Source organism: Rhinoderma darwinii, chromosome 1 (assembly GCF_050947455.1).
Source record: "Rhinoderma darwinii isolate aRhiDar2 chromosome 1, aRhiDar2.hap1, whole genome shotgun sequence".
Classification (NCBI taxonomy): domain Eukaryota; kingdom Metazoa; phylum Chordata; class Amphibia; order Anura; family Rhinodermatidae; genus Rhinoderma; species Rhinoderma darwinii.
Genome location: NC_134687.1, coordinates 406,205,763 through 406,223,716, shown reverse-complemented (window position 1 = coordinate 406,223,716; position 17,954 = coordinate 406,205,763). Strand labels below are relative to the sequence as shown.

Sequence of the window (17,954 nt, the reverse complement as noted above, 5' to 3'; positions counted from 1 at the left end):
ACCCCCTTTTTTTAGTTGAGAGATGGCGGAGTAAGATTTGCACAATTATGCTATAGATCACCTAACTGCACTAGAAAAAAAAAATAATAATTTGACTACTGATTTGTTTCTCACCAAGCTATCTTTTTGCACTGTTTCTAGTTCACTTGTTACCAAGTTTTAGGCTTATTTTTTTGGCCTGTTAGCATTTTTATGTGATGTGTCTATTTTCTAATGTACCCCTATTCTTCACTAGAAAAACTAAAATCTGTAAGTTGTTGTGTCCCGCTTCTGAGCCCCACTGTTTTTTCAGACATTGTAGCAAGAAATAATTAGATACTACCCTGCTAGGACCTTCCTCCTCAGTGAAATCACCATAGAACTACAATTTCCTAGAGAGAGTGTGAGAGTGAGTGAGTGGGTTGAGTGAGGTGAGTGTGTGAGTGCACTTGATCATATGTGCTTGTCTCTTTTGCTCGGGAAAATAGCCCAGACTTCAAGAGATAAAAAGTTTGACACACTTACGTCTAACGGAGCCTCTGACGGTAGTGTGAACTCAAGTAAAATGTTTAATGCCCTCAGAAAACACAAGACGCCATGCTCAGAATTAATTATGCAAATCGCGTTAATTAAATTAATTTTATACATCGAATCCTTTAATAGAGCTACATTTTCCAGTACAATCAAAACGAACATGAAACGGACCCCATGAGTCAATATAATAGATTAACAGTTATTCATAACCAGGGTTCCTCACAGATACCAAAGCAACGAGTGGTTAGCAGTAATATGAAATTGCTGGCATGATACACTCGTTGAAAGGCAATGTTGAATAGTGGTCACTCCTCAGCGGCGCTTTCTAAAGCCTGGAAAGGTTAGAAAATAAGTGAATTGGAATAGGTTTACATTTTGCATAACTGAGTTATTGATGTATTGCAAAAATGAACAAGCAATAGTCTAACATAACATACAAACTTGTGTAAAAATGTACCTTTCTTCTTTTTCCCTTTCTTGGGTCCTTTCTTGGATTTCTTGGCAGAAGGCATCATGTCCTATATTTAAGAAAAAAATTTATGAAAAAAATGTATGAAAAAAAGAAAAGAAAAAAAAGGACCCAGTAATAGCCGTCTCTTATTTAATAAAGAAAAACACCCAACTCCAAAAGACATATGTAATGCAGACTGTTTCACATGACTCAGCACTAAAGTGCATTCTGTTTATTACCATATTGTTATGGTGGTCGAATAGTTTGTAGGAACGATCCCATGTACAAACGATTGGCTGAATTGTGGCTGATCTAAATTGAATGTATATGAGCAACTAAAGATGCCCAGCACACAAGCCTCTTCTCACCTCCGTTCTGGCTTCTCCTCCAGTCAGAGCACTAATATCTCTGAAGTGTGTGAGTGAACCGAGCTGTGAGGTCATGGCAAGCGATCTCTTCTTACGGGCCTTTTCCTTTCGAGTCATATTTAATCGAACCATCATAGATTCTTCATAGCTTGTCCTTTAAAAAAGAAAGAACAGAAAATCAGTCTTTCATAAACTAAAGAAAACAAAGCAGAGTGGCAAACTGCTGTCGTAGCCTGACAGGTCACAGCTGGCAAGATAGCAATACTACTCACCGATGCTGGTCTTCTTTGTCATGATGCATCATGTGATAGGCTCTACCTTCTCGGATTTCTTCAGGAGCATCTGTATACTGTTCTTTTAGCTCCCGGATGACCGAGCTGCTCAGAGCCCGTTTCTTAGCCCGCTGTAGAATTCGGAGTTCCTTCTCTGCCTCAGTATCATCTGAGAGAAGATTTACAAATCAGTGCTCCAGAAACTCTAGTTACATGTTACAGATTACAAAGTTAAACGTTACTTACCAAAGTGAACTGGTGCAAGTCTAGGAGGTACATATTTCCTGGCCTTGTTCTGAGACTTCTTTTCTACACCACTCTCATCTTCATTGCTTTCTGAACCCTCTTTATCAGACTCCTCCAACTGTAAAATAGGGGGAAACATATGTGGGTAAGAAAAAGTGTTATTAAGTTGAAGTAAACTAAGGGTTTGTTCACACATACAAAAAGAAAAATTACGGAGCGGTTTTCAAAGCAAAATCAGCTCCAAAAACGCCTCAAGAAGTGACATGCTACTTATTACAAGGCATTTTTTTTTTTCAATTCAGCAGCGTAAAAATACACTTCATGTGAACAGCGAAGTGGATTTCCCATTGAATTCAATGGGAAGATGTTTGTAGGCGTTTTGCTAGTGTTTTTTCCAGGCGTATTTCAAAGCGTTTACGCTCAGACATACGCCTAAAAAAAAGTATGTGTGAACATACCCCAAGTATGAAGTTGATGGGTTAATATAACGGAAAGTGAATTAATGGGCAAAATATTTGCACAACTCATCTTACATCATAACCTTACCTTACTCATTAAGTTCTGAGGATTGGGTTTGAAACGCAGGGGATCATTCTCAGCAAGACTCCCGGTCACAGCAGCTCTCACCAGCTTATCTATTTGATATTTCAGCTTTTGATCAATTGGACGCATTTTTTCCAAAACCTGAGAAAACACAAGTCTTTGAACCCACCGCCAGCCAAAAAGACTTTTTAACATGACGTGTGTGTAAATAAGTTTAACTGAACAAGGTACAACTAACCTTGAAGAGTCTCTGTCACCAGATTATAAGTGCCCTATCTTCTACATAATCTGATCGGCGCTGTAATGTAGATAACAGTGGTTTTTATTTTGAAAAACGATCATTTTTGAGCAAGTTATGAGCAATTTTATATTAATGCTAATTAGTTTCTCAATAGACAACTGGGCGTTTTTTAACAAGTAGGCGTTGTAAAGAGAAATTTATGACGCTGACCAATCAGCATCATACACTTCTCTCCATTCATTTTTAGCTGTAATCGCAGCACAGCGTGATCTCGCGAGATCATGCTGTGCAGTCACATACTCCCATCTTAACTTTACCGAAGTGTCTTGAGAGTGAATAGACATCACCTCCAGCCAGGATGCGATGTCTATTCACACTCCCGACACTTCGGTAAAGTTAATGTGGGAGTATGTGACAGCACAGTGTGATCTTGCGTGATCACGCTGTGTTACGATTACAGCTGAAAATGATTGGTCAGCGTCATACACTTCTCTTTACAACGCCCAGTTGGTAAAAAGGTAAAAAACGCCCAGTTATCTATCAAGAAACTAATTAACATAAATCAAAAATTGTTCATAGCTTGCTAAAATATGATATTGGCTTTTATTTTGAAAAACGTATCTACATTACAGCGCCGATCAGATTTTGTAGGAGATAGGGCACTTATAATCTGGGGACAGAGCCTCTTTAAAACCATTTGTACTATACCATGTGTAGATTTAATAACCCCTGACATATACTTGTAATACAACTGTTCGTTACACAACCACTCTTCACAAGTACAGTAGAGGTCTTCTCTCTCATGTGAGAATAAATGTAAGATAAATTTGATAGAGGGTCTACTTACTGTGCGTATCTCCACCAGTCTCATGATTCCTGGGTTTTCCTTCAGTGACCTCCCAGAAGCTTTTTCCATGATGATGTGAGAAAGATCCTGCATATACAGCAAGAGCAGCTGATCCTTCAGCTCTAGGAAACTAAGACCCTATAAGAAACCACTCAAGATTCAGTCACAAGGTATTTGAAATACACACTATATTGTATAGACAGATTACCATTATATTTTTGTAATAATAGATGGTAGAAGAGTAACCAGATATACTCTGCATCAAGCAATTCCCAATATTGTCTTATTTTAATGATCGCTAAACAGATAGGACTTTCCCCAATTTTTGCTTTCTACGTTAAGATTTTCTAATGTGTTTTAGGTGTGTGCGGTCTGTAGTTTCTTCCTATGCACCAATGATGTTTCTGCAGTCACCATTCCTTTTCTACAAAATCTTAAAAGTAGCCCAGGAAGGTCAAAACTATCTAATATTTCTAGGTCTAATATTTTTTCACACAATACAACTACAATATATTTTGCTACATAAAAAGCTCCAAAAATCCTACCTCTTAGGGGTCGTTCACATATGTGCGCTTCAGTTTTCCCTCCGGCGAGTTGCAGAACACCTAGCTTTCTATGGGATCTATGAGAAAGCTTACAATAGCTTTCTATGGGATCTGTTCTGGCAAAGGGGACATCAGTTGTGGCGCCATAAGGCGCTGGACCTGTGCAGGAGCCGGATCCAAAAAAAGTTACCTGCAGCGTTTTTGGGTCCGGCTCCGTGTCCTATCTTAATTAACTGTGGCCGAGATGAACGCCAGGTCCTGCTGTATCCACCTGAATGCGAGCAGGAGCAGAATTTAGTGACACCCCCCCCCCCTTTTTAGATAGCGCCACTGTAGATGTGGCCGGGCATTCCCTCCAGGAGGAGACCCTGACTCCACTGTCCATATATGTCCACGGTAGGGGGGGTAAGAGCTATGTACAGTGGGGGTGGTACCATCTACAGAGGGCACTACGTTGTTATCTACAGAGAGCACTGTTTCATTACATACACATGAAATTCATCTGTTTTTAAAATTCTTCAAAAACAGAAACACGGAACGGATTGCTGTTGTATCTATTCACACAACAGGGTCCGGGTGTCGGGGTGTAGGAGATGCGGGGTGGGATTGGGTACCTGTAAAGGCACCAAAAACTAGCTACTCCCTGAAATTAGGGCTAGTGTTTGGCGTCTTTGCAGGCTCCCATGGCGGCTTCGAAGATCTGATCTGAGGTAAGGTCAGTGGACAGCAGCTGCCTTCTGGGGTTTCTCTCGGCGCCAGCCTTGGCACTGCACATAATATGATACATGTGACATTACAATGTGTGTGTCAAACTTCAGTGTAGCGCCAAGGCCGGAGCAGAGAAGGAGAGCCCTGACATGGTACACAACATGTATCTCATCTATCATGTATCCAATATATCAGAAGCTATGCACCACTCTGATAAAATTGGCACATTTTTAGAGCCTAGACAACCTTTTTGGTGGACCATTGTAGTAAAAACGGATGTTAAAAATGGATGGTAAAAACTGATGACAACTAAAGACAACTGATGGTTCTGCAGTAAAAATTGTGAAAAAGCCTAATGACAACTGATACATTTTTTTTTTGCATCAGTAATCATTAGAGACAAAAAAACTGATGCTGATGCAACGGATATTTGTGAACGCACCCTTACACTTATCAAATTAAATAAGGCAGAATTCAGTGAAACACCTTCTCACTGTTGGAAAACGTGCCCTATTCTTGTGAAAACTATACCCAGCAGGCAGGCAGGTAGCCAATGCACATAGAAATTTGTTGCTGGCTATCAAATTTTTGGGATGTCTTCCATTGACTCCTATAGGATTATTTATTAACTGGCCTGTACTGGTTGAACTGGCTGTAACGTCTGCGGCCTCCTTATCCTGCCGACGCCTTCCTTCCCAGGAGATGCCAGCACATGCAGCCGTCCTGGCCTGCAGTGACCACTAGGGTGTGCGCGCGAGCACAGTCCCGGCCTTAAAGGCCCAGCGCGCACATATGTTTAGAATTGTCTAATCACCCTGGATTATAAGAAGTGCCCTGCCCCTTCACTCATTGCCTGAGTGTTGTGTTTTCCTTCGTTTTGAAAGCATTCACCGTGCGGTAAAAACGGCATGTTAGCTTTATTCTGCGGTTCAATACGATTACAGCTATATGAAATCTATATCGATTTTTTTAATGTTTTACTACTTTTACAGGGAAAAAAAAATTTGCGTTTTGTCTCCATACTCCGAACCATAACTCTTATTTTTCAGTCACTTGAGCGGTATGAGGCTTTTTTTTTCTTCTTTGAAGGCAAAGTGTGGTCACACCAAATATTGATTTAAATTTAGTTTTCACTTCTGTTCATTCACTTTACATTTGGTTAATTCATTAAATAAGACTATTAACACTTCTATTTTTTAAAGCATTCTTACTATGCACAACTGCCTAAAACCTTTGCACAGTGACGGATATTAAAAAAATATTTAATTTTTACTAGTCCCCCTAGGGGATTTGAACTAGCAATCGTCAGATCGCTTGCATGATATACTGCGATACTAATGTATTGAAGTATATTGTCATACTGACAGTCTCCTATGAAGCCCTGTCTCCACAAAGATGGCCACCAGGCCAACCATCGGCAATCGCATCACAGGTGGGTGGAGATGCAACGTCAGAGGGGGCCGCCTTTCTTGTTTCTAACCCCTAAGATGCCGCGGTCGCTTTTGACCGCGGCATCTGAGGGGGTTAAACCAGCGGGATTCCACTCACTACACTGAAGTGTCGGCTGCTACACACAATTCCACACGCTCGTCCTATGGAACAGCACGTTAGTCTGCTTCTTATTCCCCCACCATGTATGTATATATATATATATATATATATATATATATACGGCTGATGTCAGGAAGGGGTTAAAAGATAAGGCCCTGTTCATATCTGTGTCAGGCCATTCCGTTCTGCTCCGTCAGAGGAGCAGAACAAGGGAATACTGGAAGCAACGGTCCCTTCTCCACGGACACCACCGGCGGCTGATGGAACCCAATGACTTTATATGGGTCTTGTCGGCTTTCCGTTGGGCTGTCCGTGGTTTTCCCCGAAACAATAGCGCCGTTCCATTCATTTGAATGAGGTTGTTTCTCTAGCGGGTGTATGGATTTCAGCAAGTTCTATTTAGGTGAATGGAAACTACTTTTAGTAGAAGAAATTTTGCAACAAAATCTGCCACATGTGACTGCAACCTAAAGCTGGCCATAAACATGAGATGGCTGTCGATATAACGCTCGTTTGGGGGCCATCTCATCCATCACACTTGGTCTGGTAAAGCATGCATGATAGTTTCAAGAGGACATGGGAATCTTATAACGGGTGGGGAACATGCCTGCTCATTTTTGCCTAGTCAAAATCAAGGGGATTTGCTTACATGACTAATGTATATGGCCAGCTTAAAGGGTTATTCTGATAACACAATGTGATGGCATTTTGCTAGAATATTATGCCATCACTGTGATCGGTGGGGGTCCAACTGCCAGGACCCCAACTGATCCTGAGGGTGAAGTGGCCGCAGAGCTGATTTAGCAGTGCCCCCCCCCCAGCGGTGCTCCCACCTACTGGCTGTGCCGTGAACTGCAGTGTGGCTCCAGTCACTTTATTGGATCTGTGTTGCAGCTCGCTGCAGAGTGGGTGGCATGAGCACCAGTACATCCGCAGTAATTTGAAGTTCGGGTAGGAGGGATAAGCACATGAAGAGATGACACTTTATTATAAAAAAATTGGGGATATTTATCAAAACTGATGCAAAGGAAAAGTGGAGCAGTGGTTGATGGCAATACAGGGTTTTTGCTTTCATTTTCCAAAGAAGTAAGAGCTGGACTAGTTCTGACAGATCTCCCCCATTGTGTTAGAGTGAATGGAGGGAGCAGATAGGCTGCAGGCTTGTCCTAGCAAGTGGCTGTAAGGAGAAGCCTGTTTTAAAGGGAACCTGTCATCCACATTATGCTGCCCTCACTAAACTTACATTCAGAGCCCATGCAGTGCTGCCAGAGATGAGTCCCACTTGCTGCTGATTGACAGATGTCTCCCTATGCACCGTAAAAGGGATACATCTGTCAATCAGCAAAGAGCAAGCGGAAAGTGGGCATAGCTTGCAGCAGCTCATGAATACGCCAGACTCCTCTCTGCCAGCTCTGCATGAAGTCTGAATACAAGTTCTCAGAAAAGGGTTTGCAGTAGTAAATATGTGACAGACCACTAAAATCAGCATGTCTGCCACTACATTATGATGCCCTCAGTGAGAGCAGCATATTGTGGATGACAGGTTCCCTTTAATAGGACTCGAAGGCCCTGTTCACACAGAGTATTTTGCAGGCAGAAAAAAAAATCTGCCTCAGAATTCCTTCAGGAATTTTGAGGCAGATTTTAAACCGCCTGCACATATTTTTTTACGTTTTTTCGCCCGTGGCCATTGAAACTAGGACTGCAGGGGAAAAAAATGCAGCAACAAACGCTCAGAAACGAGCGCCGCTGGTTTTTTCTGCCTCCCATTGATTCAATGGGAGGTCAGAGGTGGAACTCAAGACAAGAAAGGACATGACGTTTTTTTTTCCCCACGTGCGGCCAAAAGTGTACAGGGAAAAAAAAACTGCCTCTGCCTCCCATTCAAATCAATGGGGGACGATATTGGCAGCTTTTTGGCGCAGATTCCAACGTGGTCTCCGCATCGAATTCAGCGACAAAAAAACACTGTTAACTGACCCTAAGTGTATGTTCACACGACCTATTTTCAGTCGTTTTTTAGGCCGTAAACGCCCCGAAAAACGGCTAGAAATGCAGGGGCTGAACGCCTCCAAACATCTGCCTATTGATTTATAAAGGGCCGCGTAAAAAAAAACGCCTCGTAAAAATAAGTGCATGTCACTTCTTAAGCAGTTTTTGGAGCCGTTTCTCACTGACTCAATATAAAACAGCTCCAAAACCGGCCGTAAAAAACGCCGCAAAAAACACTAGTTGATTAAATAACGGCTGAAAATCACAGGCAGTTTTCCCTTGAAAACCGCTCTGTATTTTCAGCCGTTTTTTGTTAAGCGTGTGAACATACACTAAGGGTGCAATCACATGCGGCTGATTTTGTTGCAGAAATTATTACGACTGAAAATCAGTTTCCTACGTCTGAATGCAGTTGTTTCTGCAATAGGTTTATGAATTTCTGCAATTTCCATTAAGATGAATGGAACCTATTTTCAGTTGCCAAAATTTCTGCAACAAAATTTGCCGTGTGTGACTTCACCCTTCGTAAGCAGACTAGTCCTCGCAGCTGCTGCCTCATATTAGTGCACAACCCCTTTGTCAACCTAGCCGTAAGGCCGCGCACAATTGTGTTATATGTATATTAATGTAAACTAGAACTTTTAATGTCGAACCATGGTACACTGGCACCAGGGATCTCAGGACCAATATTCAATTCAAAACTCTAGGTTTTCTCCTCACCTTTTCTGTAGGGTAGACCCCATTGCGGACTTTCTCAGTTAGGTTTTGAACATGCGCTGTGACCGCTGTTACCTGTCGTTGGACATAAAGTGTTACATTTATATCATAAAGACCAGTACAAAAGAAAGACTAGAACACTCCACAAATGAAAATGTGCAGAATGAGTCTGGTGGGAGCAGCACATCACTTACCTGCTCTTGTATTGTACTAAACAAAGCCTTTGCTGCTGACAGATCCTCAGATGTTATAGCCTACAAAAAAAAAAAAGAATGATGTCCACAGCCTATTTTCCAGGATGCTTTTGACCTCAAATGCACTTTTCTTGAAAGTTTTGAAAAAAATGGAGACTGTTGAATTAACACATACACGGCAATATCTTATGAAATTGGACAAATAGCAACTCCCTAATCTTAGCAAACCTAATAGTGCAGCAGATCTTTCGCCATACTATGCCGCACGTTACAACTCCTCCTACGCAGACACACATGCAGCTTTTGTGGAAGTTTTTTTTAGCCAAACACATGAGTAGATACAATAGAGAGGAGATGTATCAGTCTTTCCTTTATATTTCTTCTTATTTTTGGATAAAAAAAAACTGCAACAAATACTGCATGTGTGATCCCAGCCTTACGGTATCGTACAGATGTAACAAATTTACAGTAGAATGCTAGTGAGTGCAAAACAAAACCCCATTCACATATAGTAGAAATTTCCACTGTATATTTGACGGCGTGCTGCAGGATTACAGAATTATTATTTTGCAGATTTTAAGTATATGGAAGTTACATAGAGCGCCATCTTCGGCAGCCCCATAGAAATGAATAAAGCAGTGGCCGAGCATGCTCACTACTTCTCCATTCCTATTAAAGGGCAAGGTAAGCCCATTCTCATAAATCAGTGGGGATCCCAGCGGTCAGACTTCTACCGATCAGATATTTATCACCTATCCTGAGGACAAGTGATAAATATTGATTATAGGAAAGCCCATTTAACCCCTTCACGCTTGCCATACGGTTATATACGTTCTAACTCTCGATGCCCCGTGCAGTTAGCACGTGTATAGATGTTGGCAGCCTTGAAAGGGTTCAATGAGTGCAGTGCTGCTTCAGTGTGAGCAGCGCTGCACTCATGTGTGCCGGGGCTTTGAGAGCCCTGGAATACACCCCCACTGTAGATAGTGCCACCCACAACCCTCTGTAGATAGCGCCACCCAAGCTCCCTCCAGCATCGGAATCCCAGGCCAGAGCGAGGATTCCCTTCCTAGAGGGAGCGCCCGCCATCTTCCCATCCCCAGTGTAGATAGTGCCACCCCCGCTGTAAATAGCACCACCTGAACTGAATCTAGGAGCGGAATCCCCAGTGTCAGATCGCACTGGTTGGGGATTCCACTTTTAGACAGACCCCCTGACGTCACTGTCCGTTTGCAGTGACGTTAGTGGCTCTCTCTAAGAGCGGAATCCCCGGCCGACAATTCTGCTACTGGAGAAGCTCCTAGTGTCACTATCCATATATGGACAGTGAGGTCAGGGGCTACTCCTGGAGCGGAATCCCGTCTAGCAGGGGATTCCGCTTTTAGGGTATGATCACACGGCTTATTTTCGGCCATTTTTCGGGCCGTAAAATCGAAACCAGAACGCCCCCAAACATCTGCCCATTGATTTCAATGGGAAAAACAGCGTTCTGTTCCGACGGGCCGTGTTTTTTACGCGGCAGTTTCTTGAGATGTTTTTGGAGCCATTTTTCATACTCTATAGAAAAACAGCTCCAAAAACGGCAGTTAAAAACGCCCTACGGCTATGTTCACACGGGGTATTTTGCAGAGTTTTTTGACGCGGAAACCGCGTCGCAAAACTCGGCAGAAACGGCCCGAGAACGCCTCCCATTGATTTCAATGGGAGGCGTCGGCGTCTTTTTCCCGCGAGCAGTAAAACTGCCTCGCGGGAAAAAGAAGCGACATGCCCTATCTTCGGGCGCTTCCGCCTCTGACCTCCCATTGACTTCAATGGGAGGCAGGAGAAAGCGTATTTCTCGCTGTTTTATGCCCGCGGCGCTCAATGACCGCGGGCGAAAAACGGCACGATAATTGCCGCGAAAATCGGCGTGCAGGGAGAGGAATATCTGCCTCAAAGTTCCAAACGGAATTTTGAGGCAGATATTCCTCCCCCAAAATACTCCGTGTGAACATAGCCTAAAAAACATGAGTTTGCGTAAACGCCTGAAAATCAGGAGCAGTTTTCCCTTGAAAACAGCTCCGTATTTTCAGACGTTTTTGAGTTTGTGTGTGCACATATCCTTGGAGTTAAGCCCTAATGTCACTATTCATATATGGACAGAGACATCAGGGGCTTCCTGTAGAAGAGGAATCTTCGGCCATAGGGATTCCACTCTTACAGGGAGCTAAAGTGGTGCTATTTACAGGAAGGGCGTGCCATTTACGGGGGGGAGGGGGTTTGGCGCTATCTGCAGCAGGCATATTGCTATCTACAGGTAGGGTGACACTATTTACAGGGGGTGTGGCACTATCTACATGGGTACTGTAGCATTATATTGGCACTCTACAGGGGACACTGGCGCTATCTACATGGGCACTGTGTGGCACTAAGTGGGCAGGGAGAACTGTGGCACTATTTGTGTGGTCAATGTGGCACTATCTACAGTGGTATTGCGTCACTATCTACATTGGCACTTTGGTGTTTTCAGGGGGTTGGGACATAAAGCCCTAACAAATAAAATTCATCCATTTTTTTTTTTTAGAACGTCCATGAAAAACGGATGGCAAATGCTGGTTAAAAATGGTCAGACGGCCGGGAAATAGATTCAAATTTTGAGACACATTGATGCAAAACAGCCATGAAAAACTGACAGTTGATTCGTTGTTGACTGACGTTCTTTTCACGTGTATAAAGCCTTCTTCACTCTCCCCTCACAGCGATCCAGGGTGACTGAGAGAGAAGAGGACTAAGGCGGGATTCACACGACCGGGTCCTGCCCGAGCCCGAGTATCGGCCGGTAAAATCGGCCATTTTTCCCGGCCGGTTTGCATTATTTTTGCATCCGTTCCGGGCCGGGCAGATCTGGACAGTGACATCAGCGGCAACTCCTGAAGGGGAATCCCCATGAGTTCGGGGATTCCGCTTCAGGAGTTTCCCCTGATGTCACTGCCCAGATATGGACAGAGACATCAAGCGCTCTGTCCAGGAGCGGAATCCCCGAACACACGGGGATTCCGCTCCTTCAGGGAGCTAAAATAGAGCTAGCACATAGCAGAGCAGGGAGATACCTCCCCGCTCTGCTATAGTGGCGTCGCTACAGCAGCCGCAGCTGCTAGCGGCGCCATGGAAGGTGTCGCCGGGCCAGGGCGCTTTTAAAACAAGCAGGGGAAGGGAGCCAGCGCAGCGCTCCCTTCCACCTGCTGTACACCCCGGCCCTGCCACACAGTGTACAGCGTCCAGCCATTCGTCCGAATGGCATCAACTCCTCCTCCTCACATGCACTCTGCGCTGTGAGGAAGAGGAGATAGAGCGCAAGCCACGGAAAACCCAGCCATCACTCGGGACACATTCCGGTGATGGCCGTGTATTACCCGGCCCCATAGACTTCTATGGGAGCCGGGAACCCGGCCGAAAATAGAGCATGTCCTATTTTTTGATGGCCGGTTTTCCCGGCAGTCAAAAAAATCGGTCGTGTGAATAGCCCCATTAGGGGTCTATTATTCCTAATGCAGCCGGGTGCCGGCCGATTTATGAACGGCCGGCACCCGGACGGGAAACCCTGTCGTGTGAATGAGGACTAATTGTTACAGAGCTCTACAGTGTGTATGTATATAGATAGATAAAATGACAAAAAAAAGTGCGTGTTTTTCTTTAATTTTTTGTGATTTGTCTGCTCATAGTAACAATTAAAACCACTGAATTAAACGAATCTAGAAAACGAAAGCCTCATAAGTCTTGTAAAAAAACAAAGTAAAAATAGTTGTACTATTCAAAGCGGTCCCAAAGATATCGTTTAAAGGAGTGCATATCAAAAATGGAACATTTGACCTGGACAAAGGGGGCATCAATGACCCTTGGTCATGAAAAAGTTAAGTATAGTTATGTCTTTCCATTGACGGTGACTTTAATTGTAACAGAATAGAGCAGGACGACACTTTTTAGAACACTTTGCACCAGAAAAGCTTTGGAAATCTTAACCCGTTAGTGACCGCCAATACGCCTTTTCACGTCAGTCACTAATGGGCTTTATTCTGATGCATACGCCTTTTTACGGCACTGCATCAGGATAAAGTAAACAGAGCAGGGAGCGTCAAATCTCCCTGCTCTCAGCTGCCAGAGGCAGCTGAGGACTGGGAGCGTCCCTGCTCGTACGTGTGAGATCGATATTAGTATCGATCTCACCCGTTTAACCCTTCAGATGCGGTGCGCAATAGCGTGCACCGCATCCGAGTGGTTTTGGAGAGAGGGAGGGAGCTCCCTCTCCCTCCCACCGACACGATCAATGGCAGCCGGGGGCCTAACAAAGGCCCCCAGGTCTGCCTGGAGCGAATGCCTGCTAGATCATGCCGGAGGCATGACCTAGCAGATGCCTGTCCGTGTTAAACGGACAGGCAGTAATACACTGCAATACAAAAGTATTGCAGTGTGTTATAATAGCGATCGCAGAATCGCATATTATAGTCCCCTAGTGGGACTAGTAAAAAAGTTAAAAAAAAAGTTTAATAAAGTTAATTAAAAAAAAAAAATTTGAAAAAAAAATGAAAAACCCACCTTTTCCCCTTACAAAATGCTTTACTATTAAAAAAACAAAAGTAAAAAAGTTACACACATTTGGTATCGCCGCGTCCGTAACGACCCCGACTATAAAGGTATTACATTATTTAACCCGCACGGTGAACGCCGTAAAAAATGTAATAAAAAACTATGGAAAAATTGCTGTTTTCTGTGAATCCTGACTTAAAAAAAACGGGATAAAAAGTGATCAAAAAGTTGTATCTACTCAAAAATGGTACCAATAAAAACTACAAGTCTTCCCGCAAAAAAAAAAAAGCCCTCATACAACCGCATCGGCGAAAAAATAAAAACGTCACGGCTCTTCAAATATGGAGACACAAAAACAAATAATTTTGAAAAAAAAGCGTTTTTACAGTGTAAAAGTAGTAAAACATACAAAAACTATACAAATTTGGTATCGTTGCAATCGTAACAACCCGCTGAATAAAGTTATTGTGTTATTTATACCACACGGTAAACGGTGTAGATTTAAGACGCGAAAAAGAGTGGCGAAATTTCAGGTTTTTTTCTATTCCCCCCAAAAAAAGTTAATCAATAAATAATATGTACCTCAAAATGGTGCTATTAAAAAATAACAACTTGTCCCGCAAAAAACAAGACCTTCTACAGCTATGTCGATGCAAAAATAAAAAGGTTATAGCTCTTAGAATGCGACGATGGAAAAACGTAAAAAATAGGCTGGTCATTAAGGGGTCAAAGCATTCCTTAGTCTATAAAAACGTACACATCAAAGTATGGCCCGAATGCAATGTTGGCAAAGTGTTACGGGCAGACCTGATCACGTATCGCTTTAGACGGGCATACTTATTTAACGTTACGAGTGTGCAGGAGCAAATATGTAACCTGCTGCTTGTGCTAAAAAAAATGCACGTGTAGAAAAGATCGGGATAAAAACGCAGTAATAGAACATTCCAGTTGTAAAAAAAAAAACAAAAAAAAACTGATAGTCAGTGGCCTCCTTTTCTGTTACCAGTGCCTTTCAGGAGGGAAAAAAAAGGTTTAATTCTCGGGAACACCTTTTAGAAATGTTCCACTCTTAACACGTCACTCTTCTGCTTTCAGCACTTGAGGTAAAAGTCGTGCAGCAATTGCGGCCACCTGCACCAAATCTTTCACTAAAACACAATAACTAACTACAAATGAGTTTCTCAACTGAATACCCAAAAACTAGACGCATGATTTCTAAGTATTCAGTAGTCCCTCATACAGCTGGAGACGATACACTTTATTTTCTATAGTCCCGGATTAACCATGGCGGCTTATCACACGGGTGTCTGTAACGTACACGCTGCTCACCTGCACGGCAGCCATGTCTCTGCACTGCTCTTGGGTACACCACGCGCGGGGCGGCGCCTCCAGTACAGCCCCTCCCCGACAAGGAAGCGGAAATCATAGTACAGTATCTACCAATGACTAACTGGCGCTAGCGGTAACCAATCACAGGGGCGCACACTATCCGGTCAGTCCTATACCGGAAGCTGGTCTATTTGGCCGCCTAAAGACCGTGCATAGACCTAATAAGCAGAAAGACAAGAGGCAGACATTGCAGAGCTTTTTTTTAACCCGGATATTAAAGAATAATCGCAGTTTGATTCTGTATGTTGTATTTGATCAGTAAAGTTTGCGGAAGTACCGAGTAAAATCATACCTAGCTGGTGTCTGTGAGCGTCTTCCTCCTTTGAATAAATGTGTTACTTGGGGGCCCTCTGCTGGGCAATGTAAGGCAATACAGGTTGAAGTCAAAATGTACTGTAACAGGTACTGCCCATTAATTGTTCAGTGGGCTAAATAAATACTCGCCCCACTCTATTTCTTCGTTTTGCATCTTCTCCTGGCTCACCTTTTTATTTTCCAAAATACTCGATTACACCTATAAAAAAATTTAGAACAAGGAGGTCCTCCACCTTCGCTGGAACGAGGAGGCAGATGCACTCGGCACATTTGGCTGTATCAGCATTCCTCGTTAGGCTGAAAACGGGCTAGAGACATTCAGCCTAACGGGGAGCACCAATCACAGCCAAAGGTGCATATTGCTAAGCTGATTGCTAAATTTTGCGGGGCGAGCTGTAGTTTTCACCAATACCATTTTGGGGTACATGTGACCTTTTGATCACTTTTTATTCCATTTTTTTTAGTGACATTGGGAGCAGTGCTGGAGTCCCCGGTCAGAGCATCAGCTGATGCTCTGCCTGGGGAATCCAGCGATAGGGAACTCTTGATGTCACTGTCCATATATGGACAGTGACATCGGGAGCAGTGCTGGACTCGCTAGCATTGCGCTGCTCCCGGACTCCAGCGATAGGCAACGTGACAGCCCCTTGTGGTCATGTGCTTCATAACATGCTGACACCAACAGCACAGAAAGCAAGCCCTCAGTCACGTGGGGCCGTGTCGGCGCGTCATCAATATTAGGAATACTACAGGACTTCCGGCAACAATTTACCAGTTTTGAACTGCAGGATTCAGTACAGAATTAAAAATTAAAGTACATTAGTAAGTGACTTCTTTTCACATAAAAATATAAATACAAAGCAATTTTTGGTCCCCGGGTAATCCCTTTAAGGGTATGTGCACACGAGGGCATTACGTCCGTAATTGACGGACGTATTTCGGCCGCAAGTACCGGACCGAACACAGTGCAGGGAGCCGGGCTCCTAGCATCATAGTTATGTACGATGCTAGGAGTCCCTGCCTCTCGGTGGAACTACTGTCCTGTACTCAAAACATGATTACAGTACAGGACAGTTGTCCTGCAGCGAGGCAGGGACTCCTAGCATCGTACATAACTATGATGCTAGGAGCCCGGCTCCCTGCAGTGTGTTCGGTCCGATACTTGCGGCCGAAATACGTCCGTCAATTACTGACGTAATGCCCTCGTGTGCACATACCCTTAAAGGGATTACCCGGGGACCAAAAATACCTGTGAACCTGCATTCTCCACTATGAATTTGGTGAAGAACAGCTACTGCACTCAGATCACAAATTAGCATTTGCATCAGTCTGTTCAAATGGCAGTCACCCTTTTTGTACCTAATTTCAAAGGGCTGGTGAAAAGTAAAGAGATGCCAGTTTTCCCACTAATAAACAATAAATCTGGATGTAAATAGTTTGACAAAGTTTGCAAAAAGTTAGCAAGACAACATCTTTACTACTAGTGTTCAGCTCCGACCTTCAATTAATAATTGTAAGTGGAAATTTGCTAAAAGTAGTCGAATTCCCCTGCTCTAGAGAGTGGGGCTTTAAGAAAGTGGCCAGAAAAAAAACATTGCTTAACCCCTTCCCGCACCTTGGCGTAAATGCACGTCCAGGTGAGCAGTAACTTCGCGCACCTGGGCGTGCAGTTACGTCCGCGCTTTAACAGTTAACCGCCGCGCGGCGCTACACCGCAGCGGCGGTTAACTGTGCAGGGTGTCAGCCCTGCTCTCCCCGTTGCCGATCAGCGGCCTGTCGCTGCTGAAATCGGCAATTAACCCCTTCGATGCGGTGGTCGATTGCGATCACCACATCGAAGAGGTTTACAGCGGATCGGCAGCCCCCCACATGTATTTGCGGGGGCTGGCGATCCTTACCATGGCAACCAGAGGCCAGACAATGACCTCCTGGTTGCCATGTACGGAAGCCTCGGAGGATCAGCCTCCGGCCGGTCCTCCGAGGCTTCCTGTCAGTGTGACAGTTACGTCACAATGACAGAACACATTACACTACGTGTGTAGTGTAATGTGTTCCAGCAGCGATCAAAGCTGCAAGTCTAAGTGTCCCCTAGTGGGACAAGTAAAAAAAAGATAATAAAAATGTTTTTAAAAAGTGTAAAAATCAAAGTTAGAAGTGACAAACAAAGAATGCTTTTTTTCCTATAATAAGTCTTTTATTATAGGAAAAAAATGAACACGTTAAAAAAAGTACACATATTTGGTATCGCCGCGTTCGGAACGACCCCAACTATAAAACTGTAATATTATTTTTCCCGCACGGTGAACACCGCAAAAAAAATTAATGAAAAACAGTGCCCGAATCACAATTTTTTGGTTACCAACCCTCCCAAAATATACAATAAAAAGTGATCAAAAAGTTGCATGTATGCCAAAATGGTACCAATACAAACTACATCCCGTCCCGCAAAAAACAAGCCCTTACACCGTTTTTTTGACTGAAAAATACAAACGTTATGGC

The 17,954-nt window shown here is 43.6% G+C and overlaps 1 protein-coding gene across 2 annotated transcripts; it reads right to left on the bottom strand.

The window, feature by feature from the left end:
- Window positions 1-613: 613 nt before the first annotated feature.
- Window positions 614-15,192, bottom strand: NGDN (neuroguidin). Of its 2 annotated transcripts, none has more exons than XM_075828915.1 (10): window positions 15,070-15,192; window positions 9,189-9,248; window positions 8,998-9,069; window positions 3,482-3,619; window positions 2,397-2,534; window positions 1,851-1,968; window positions 1,605-1,773; window positions 1,333-1,486; window positions 971-1,031; window positions 614-845 (listed from the first exon to the last, which is right to left on the bottom strand). In XM_075828915.1, exons 1-10 carry the CDS (start codon window positions 15,175-15,177, stop codon window positions 826-828), a joined length of 1,038 nt encoding a protein of 345 aa, XP_075685030.1. In that variant the 5' UTR covers window positions 15,178-15,192; the 3' UTR covers window positions 614-825. The 2 variants fall into 2 exon arrangements, with proteins under 2 accessions (XP_075685030.1, XP_075685031.1); XM_075828916.1 differs by having other exon boundaries at window positions 15,081-15,183.
- Window positions 15,193-17,954: the final 2,762 nt, after the last annotated feature.